General features: G+C 37.5%; 2 protein-coding genes across 4 annotated transcripts in view; one reads left to right on the forward strand and one right to left on the reverse strand.

The window, feature by feature from the left end:
- The window catches only part of LOC112501049, a 5,781-nt gene extending 1,541 nt beyond the window's left edge, over positions 1-4,240 (reverse strand). The window contains exons 1-2 of one of the 3 annotated variants that reach the window (XR_003067407.1): positions 4,155-4,240; positions 411-2,433 (exon numbers count right to left, since the gene is read on the reverse strand). Coding sequence is in view for 1 of the 3 variants with exons in the window: in XM_025104692.1 (XP_024960460.1) it covers positions 1,209-1,961 (753 nt within the window). In the remaining 2 variants the exon portion in view is untranslated. Of the gene's footprint in view, positions 1-401; positions 2,467-4,154 lie in introns of those variants that run through there. The other 2 variants (XM_025104692.1, XR_003067408.1) reach the window with 2 other exon arrangements.
- Positions 4,241-7,742: 3,502 nt separating this feature from the next.
- LOC112499837 overlaps positions 7,743-8,839 on the forward strand; it is a gene marked incomplete at its 3' end in the record, with an annotated part of 3,260 nt that continues 2,163 nt past the window's right edge. The window contains exon 1 of the mRNA XM_025103114.1: positions 7,743-8,651. Coding sequence (XP_024958882.1) covers positions 7,743-8,651 — 909 coding nt within the window. The remainder of the gene's footprint in view (positions 8,652-8,839) is intronic.

Here is an 8,839-nt window from a genome sequence, read left to right on the forward strand (position 1 = left end):
ATTCATGCATAAAGAGTGTAAAACATTTTTAGATCACTCACCTTATGCAAATCAACTTCTTGTAATGCAAAATAAGCAATCCGGTCAATCTCACTCTTTTAAATCGCCCAATTTTTTCTTAAGATGGCAAGAAGAGAAATGTGAAGGCTTCAACCTCCTTTTATACTTTCCAAATAAGGAAGGTAGCTAAACCACCCCTCACATGCATGCATACATATACACATATATATTTATGCATTTATTTTTGCCTATTCACATATATGTATGCATACATACATATAAATCTTGCATACATATATTTATATATGCATTTCACATCGTGCATAAAATTTCACATATTTGCATGATCAAATATAACAATTTATCATGCTGTCACGTAAGCACATCATAAATAATCACGTATTAGTTACCTTCAGGTGATAACCAAGATCCAGTTATCACACTTTCCTGCAAGAATACAATAAAGTAAGAGCATGCAGTCTAATGAGGTGCTTGAGTCGTGTGTGGTTTGGTTGAAAGAGTATCTCAGAAAGTGATTCCAAACAGCCGCATTCTTTTTCAAAAGATTGGTTTGGAATTTAAGTGGACTGCGCTTTTGGGGTGACTTCTAAGTGGCTCCTTCTTCGGCCATGACACTAAGTACCATCTTCAAATCTTCGTCAGTGTGATCATGTAACAACTTGCGATACTCACAAACTGGAGGTACAATCAAATCATAGAAATTATTGATAGCATGCACAGAGTAAGAGATCTTTTTACCTCGAATATGAACCGAGGTAGTGCGGATAGAGGAAACTAAGGCATATAACTCTTGGACCCATTTAAGGAAGTAAGGCTCTCTCACAGCAGTGAAAGCCTCCCAACCCCTTTGAATAACAATGTCACTGATGAATGTGTAGGTCTCAGGAAAACTCTTATCAAACTCTCTCTCTCCTAATCCCAAAAAGTCTTGAATTTTTGAAAATTCCTAGGCTTCCGGCTACTCTCACTATGGCTGTCCAATCGTCTAGTGCAGGTACTCTTTTTGGGCGGGCTTGGTGCTACATGCTGCCTCATGGATCTCCTAAGTTAGGACAATGGGATATCCTCATCAGGAGTCCATTCAGAGTCTTCAGACTCAACCCTTCTCCTTTTGGAGAATCTCTCAATAGGGACTAAGTAAGAGTCACTAGAAGTGCGATTGCTATCCTCATTGGACTTTTGCCCAGTCATTTCAGGAGAAGGAATGGGAGTGGGCTGAAAGTCTGGGATGGCACATGAGTAGTGCTCACAAGTGGTGTGGTGTATGAGCTAGTGATGGGTGGCATGGGCATAATGACATTGTGTGCATCAAAGATCATGTAGGAAGTAGGGATATAAATGGGGAAAGGGGGTAGTGCAGAAAATGGGTTGTTAAACCTATCAAATGCAATGGAGATGGGTGGGGGAGTGTAGTGCTGGGAAGTCAAGTCAACCATCCCCAAATCAACCATGGGAGAATCATTGAACTGGTGGTGTGATGTGTGTGTATCCATAAGAGTGATAACATCTGAAGAAGTGGTGGAATCTGGCCACTCAAGTAAGGGAGTTGGGTCATCTTCTTCCATAAAATAGGAATTAAGATCAATGTTAAACATAGAATCCTCACAAAGCATTTTCTGACTCTCATGATGCTCAACAGGATCACTTTTGATGGTGTGATCACTTTGGGCACCAATGGTGTATGTGTGCTCAGGGAAAGGAGAGTCAGAAAGACTCACAATGGGATTGTTGTGGCATGTGTCGAACTCATTGCTCTCTGTCTTCCCGATACCTTGAGAGGTTGGATCCACTGTAGGTGGTACTCCGGAATGTTGGGCATCATCCTTGATTTCATCCTTGATCTTCATCTTTTTGGCCCTTGCTCTCCTTGGTTTTGGTTTAGGTAGACCTTTGGGAACATAGGTCTCTACATCAATGGTATCTCCTTCTTCTTTAGTCATAGTCTTAGTGACATGACGCTCAGTTGATCTAGTGACTGGACGACAAGCTTTTGGTTTTGATCTAATGGGAATAGAAGGGGGTGGTGCTGTAGTTTGAGAAGGGGCTGTTTAGGTAGGCATTACAGTAGAGGTGGGGGTTGTTTGGTTTAAGACAGTAGGTAGAGAGGCTGGTTGAGTTGAAACAGTAGGTGTAGGGACTGTTTGGGTAGGAAGAGCAATGGTTGTGGTGGCTGGTTGTTTCAAAACAGTGGGTAGAGGGGTTGTTTGGGTTAAGGGTAGGGCTTGTTGGATAGGTCTAATGGTTCTAAGAGGTGTGGGGCAGGGTAGGATTGATCTTAGTAACCATGGAGGTAGGTTAGCTAAGTTGGGTGGGGTGGAGGTGGTGGTTTGTGAAGTGGGAAGGTTGGAGGATCGGGAGGGGTGTGAGAACCCCGGTGGTGGTTGGTCATCCATGCCAAACCTTCTTGCCTTTCTGCACAAAGAATAAACCAAATTAGGACTGTTGCCTACACAAAGATTACATACAGAATTTGAAACCAGTTCATGGTTGCTGTTTAGAAAAGTGTTTGGACCATCACTATGAGAAGAAACACACCTAGGATCTCAAGGTGTCAACTATGCCATGAACCAAAACAAGACAAACACAAACAAGGACCTAATATCAATTGCTTGCAGGCTGTTATGTTTAAAATAGGATTAAGACAAACACACAGGGATCAAACTTTGCTTTGTTGTTGGTTTCTCAAGATCCGGTACTAAATTCATGGTACCCAAAATCAAGACAGTCATACATAAGGTCCAAAATTAATTTTGCTGTCTGTTGGCTATCTAAAAATCAGATTCTAAACATATGGGACCAAAATCAAAATAAATATAGACAGGGACCAAATGGCAGGCCGTTGCTTGATCATGACCCATATGGAACTAAAATAGCAACCAAAATGGCTGTTTGTGCAGTCAGCTGTTTGATCAAGGGATAAAATGACAACCAAAATGGCTGTTGATTGAAAACATTCATTAAACACATGAAACCCAGAGTACTTTCTGCAGATATGGAATCAAATGCCAATAACTTTAAGGTACCATGTAAGATCAAGACAAGCACAAAAGGGCCAAAATCCCTTCTGTTGGCTGTTTGCTCAAAATCAAGGCAAACACAAAATTTAATTTGCTTTGCTTTTTGCTAGCTATTGAGTTCACAAAATGATTAAAAACAAACAGGAACATTAATCATTTTGTAAATGCCTGGCCACAAACCCAATTTCTTCATGCTGTAAATTCAAGGAAGCAAGATAACAAACAAACTGGCTGTTGATTTACACTAGCTACAGATGTCCTTAATGACAGATGTTTACAGGATAGCAGGTAGCATCATAGGGATCAAAATCTGTTTAACAATATTTCACGACAGGATTAAACAGTTAGCTTGTAACTATTTCAAATCCTTGGCTTGTAACTATTTCAAATCCTTGGAGATGACAGCATGATAATCCATATGTGAATCATAATCATGTTTATGTACTGTGTGAAAATAGATGGGGTCAGAATTAGAATTAAATGTAACCAATGATCATGTCTGTGTTATCTTTGCTTGTTGTTTGTCTTAACTCTGGATTATGAGAAACATACATAGAACATGTTGTCATTCATGGAAATAAACCTAATTTATGTATGCTTTTTGAACAAACCAAGAGTAAGTTATAGCCAGATAGATTAAGGACACCAAGACTTAAGAGCTTATGAGAACAAGATTAAGAAAATCACACAAGGACCAAAACAGGTCTGTGTTCTGTTTTGGAAATTCATGGAGGCACAGAGACTACATAGACCAAGTCCTGCTGTTGTTGAGAAATCACATAGACCACAACACTTAACAATTCCAGATACTTATACATGGTTAAAAAACACAGAGATTACGAGGGCCAATTGTTGGAAATAATTCACAGGGGTCGAAACCTGTTGAAATCAACCCACAAGGATAGCAACCTGTTTTTTCAAAAAAAACCTTATCTATTGAGCACTCAATCTCGAATTTGCACATTGGCTTAATGTGCTTGAGTTAGCTAGGGTTCATGTTCGCCAAGCGAAAATCACACCAGAACCCAAATTGCACTGTTCGATTAAGCCCACAGAATTTGGGCAAACCAGCCATTATGCTTGAGTAGACGAGATTAGGGTTTAGAGAAATCATACCTTATGTTTGATAACAAGAGAAATTTATGGTTTCCTCCTGCTGTTGTTGCGAATCGACAACAATGCCTGCTGCCTTCTCCCCTTAGTTCGATTAGGTTAAAAACGAAGCAAGTTTTCCACTTGAGCGCCGAGTGTGGTGATGGTGTGTGATGAAGAGGAACAATGGCGGTGACAGAATGGTTGAAAGCAAGGGAGATGTGCAGTGACTGTGATGGTATTGGTGATGGCCTCTCGGGAAAAGAGAATACAAAAAGAAATAAAAGAAAAGAACTTATATATTTTTTTCTTGCTTTTCTATATATTTTTTTCTTTTTCTTTTTCTTGAATGAAATAAAAAGGAAACACGATATGTTTATATTTATACATATATATTTATTTACACATGTATTTATATAAATATTAGTACGATATATATTTACATCTTATTTTATTTAGAAAAACTTATGCCGGGTATTTTTGGTTTTTGGGCTCATCCAGAAATTTTTTTATTCTCTGGCCATTTACTTAGAACAGACTGTTATCCGCATGGTTTAATAGATTAACTGCTCCGTATGGGTAAACTTTGTGGATTAAAAACGGTCCTGACCACCTAGTTTTTAACTTACCTGGAAACAGTTTCAATCTAGAATTGAACAATAGAGCTTGTTGTCCTGCTTTTAATTCTCGATGTTGAATTCTTCTATCATGCCACTACTTAAGCCTTTTCTTTGTACCACTTGGCATTTTCATAGGACATGTTCCTATGCTCTTCCATTTCACATAACTGCAACTTTCTTTTATTTCCTGCATTATCTAAGAACATATTTAATTCCTTGATTGCCCAATAAGCCTTATGATCAAGTTCCACCGGAAGATGACATGTTTTTCCAAAAACGAGCTTGTATGGAGATATACCAATTAGAGTTTAATGCCGTTCTATATGTGATAAGTGTTAATTTATTCCTCTTACATCATTTTTTTTTAACTATTTTCCTTTGTTTAATTTGCCCATTAGTATCTTAGTTGAGTCTTTTTATGTCATTTTCATATATTAGTAGTAATATAACATATCTAATGTTAATCCCCTGTTTATGCAGGTTTTTGATGATTTTTTGGGCAAATCCTGCAGCAGTCCTATAGGACCAGGTGTGGCAAAATCTTGTAGTACCTGTCCGTGAGCTGCATTTTTGTCTGGGCCGAGAATTCTTGGGCTGCTCCTTAATGGATGGGTGGTTAACGACCTTGGGCCCGGTCAAAGCCCATTTTTGAAAAACCTTTTGTCTTATTAGGTGGCTCCCATTAAGCAAACTCCCTTAGCCTATAAATAGAGGCTTAAGGCTTGGTTTTACTTACACTTTCTTATGCTTTCTACCATTTAACACTTATGATCTTTGTGTTATTTACTCTTCTAAATTATTATTTTCGGTTTCATGCTTTCGGTTTTTTCCTCCCAATCAAGAACCGATTTTTGCGAAGTGGATTTGTGATTGCTCTCAAGTTTAATTCAAGTGCTCGTATTTAATCTTCATCTCATTTCTGTTCTTATTTCCAAGTTACGTTACGTTTTCTGACTCTTGTTACAAGTTACGAATTAGTCGATTTATGTTGCTTTACACTGGATTTCATCCTTTGTGGCTTACGACTAATTTACGTAGACTAAATAATCTGGTTTTAAGAGTTTGCAAGTAACATTTTCGGTCTTTGTAACGAAACTTGTGTTGCAAGTTTTGTTACTTGGCTTCCCAGTTTTCTTCCTTAAAGTCAAACTCTATTTTCAAGGCATTTATTAGTCATTTCTCCATCTCATCAATCACTTGTCATACATCATGTCTTAGTTTAATATTAATTAATAATATTTAGCTATTAATAATTTAATTTCAGTCCTTTATATTTCAATCTTTATATTTCAATCTTTTAGATTTCAGTCTTTTACATTTTAGTCCTTTACATTTCAGTCTTTTATATTTCAGTCTTTTACATTTCTGCATTTTACTTTACTGCAATTTACTTTCCAGTCATTTAATTTCCAGCAATTTACTTTCAGTCATTTATATTTCAGTCATTTAATTTTYCARTACTTTAAATTCCAGTATTTCCATTTCTTGTGATTTACTTTCTACAATTTACTTTTCCGTATCAGTTATTTATTTTTCAGTCCTTACATCCTTCGAGAGAAGAAACCGAGCAATGATGAGCTAACGCCTTAGCTTCGGGTGTAACGGGAAATTAAGACCAAAGCCGATGTGAAGGTACAAAGGTGTCTTATTAGCATTATAGTCTACTATTTRTTTCAGGTGCTTAATATTTCATTTGATGATTACATTAAAATTAATTGACAACTAATTTTGTATATAAAAATGTCTTGACTTTCAAAACCTGAGGTAATATGAGAAGGCTATAAATAGCTTTAGTGTCTGACAAACGCTATACTCTTACGGTGTAGGATGGTAACACTGTGTTGTGCTAGGATTCACGACGTCTAACATAAATGATATCGTATCGATAACACGTTGACCGGTGTGTGCTCTTGGGAGGCCGTCTGACCCGATAGTTGATACTGTCATAATTATATAAAATCATTTACTAATTTTAGATAATTGTTACATGAATGTTATGTCACCTTTTTGTTGAATCATTTGTTTAATGTCTTAATCAACTGTTGCACCATGTGCTTCTTTTTAAGATTGATATTTTTCTTAGTTGTTAATCAAATCACCTAATTTTAGATAAATCAAATCACTCGTTTCGCCATCTGAAACTAGTTTTTATAAACTGGACTTTTGAAGAACTTTACAAGCTATCTCTGTGGGAACAATATGGTACTTATACCATTATTACTTATTACGAGACGACAGTAGTTCAAAGTGTATACTTGCGCCGAGTTCTATTTTTGTGTTGAAATCTAAGATTGAATAAACCGACGAGCAAGTTTTTGGCGCCGTTACCGGGGATAGCACGCTGAAGTTTTTCTTTTTAAAGTAAAGTTTATAAAAATTAGTTTTTCTACCATCTTTTTGTGAACGCACCGTGTATGCCAAGGCTGTCGCACGGTGAATTTTTTCCACTTGATCCGGATATTGAACAAACTTTCAGACAACGAAGAAGAGGGCAAAGAGCTCTTCGAGCTTTAAACTCCGAACCGATGGCTGAAAATGTGATTATTGACGGAGAAGGTATAATTAGAAATGAACCAAATATTCCACATGAGGATGAGGCTCAACATCTTTCGTCTTGCAAATGCTAAAAATGGTGGCATTATGGCATATGTTATTCCTAATTTAACTTAATTGCACACAGAGATACGTAAGCCTACCATTGGTGCCACCCATTTTTCACTTAAACCACTGATGTTTCAAATGCTTCAAACAAACGGCCAGTATGCTGGTTTATCTTCTGAAGATCCTCATTCTCATCTGCGTTCTTTCATGGAAATCACAGACTTTTTTCTCATCCCTGATGTTTCAGACGATGCTCTGAGACTAAATTTTTTTCCATTTTCACTAAGGGATCGAGCAAGAGCATGGTACAATTCTTTGCAACCAGACTCTGTGACTACATGGAATGAAATGGCAGAAAAGTTTTTGAAAAATTATTTTCCACCCACGAGGAATGCCAAATCCAGGAATGAAATATGTACTTTTAGACAACTGGATGATGAAGCAGCTGCTGAGAAAATGCCCTCACCATGGCATTCCGTACTGTATACAGCTAGAGACATTTTACAACGGTTTAAATGTCGTTGCTAGACAAATGCTTGATGCTACTGCAGGCGGAGCTTTCACAGCTTGTACCTATAATGAAGGTTTTGACATACTTGAAAAGATTTCTAATAATAACGGACAATGGTCTGACCCACGTGCAATGCCACTGAAGAAAACAACTGGAATGAATGAGGTAGATGTTGTCTCGGCATTAACAGCTCAGATCACTAAGCTAATTTCAAATTTAACATCTAGCCCGCATATGCAATCTGATGCTAATACCTTTAATCCTAATGTTCAATCTGTGCAATGCGTGTACAGTGGTGAAGGTCACTCTTTTGAGCATTGTCCTAGAAATCCTGAACATGTAAATTATGTCAACAAGACTGGACCATTTTCACAGACTTATAATCCGGGATGGCGAAATCATCCAAATTTTTCGTGGCATAGTCCAGCTCTTAACCCATCAATGCAAAAGCCACAAGGACAGTCCAATTTTCAACTGCAAGAACAGTCCAATTTTCAACAAGAAGGCCAATCTAATTTTCACTCACAAGCGCATCAAGGCAATCATAATAATCAACATGCTAATTTTCAAAATCATCAGTCTTCTTTTCAAAGCAAGCCCAAACAGCAAGCTGAGTCATCTACTTCCTTGGAAGCAATGATGAAGGGTTTTATAACCCAAAATCAAGCTTCAATTAAAAATCTCAAAACTCAAATGGGACAAATGGCTTTGGAGATTAGAAAAAGACCAGTAGGTTCTCTACCTAGTGATACAAAGATACCTCAGAGGGAAGGAAAAGAGCACGTTAAGGTTGTAACTTTAAGGAGTGGAAAAAGTTATTTAGAAAACACCCAAAAAGAACAAAAAGAACCAACCAAAGCAGAGATTGAAAAAAAGTGTAGAACAAGATTCTGTTACCTCTGTACCAGAATTTTTGACTACCATTCCTGCAAACCATTCAGAGAGTACTAGTGAGCCTCAACCCATAGTCAGGCCCA

This window comes from Cynara cardunculus (genome assembly GCF_001531365.2).
Source record: "Cynara cardunculus var. scolymus isolate 2C chromosome LG 17, CcrdV1, whole genome shotgun sequence".
Lineage (NCBI taxonomy): Eukaryota > Viridiplantae > Streptophyta > Magnoliopsida > Asterales > Asteraceae > Cynara > Cynara cardunculus.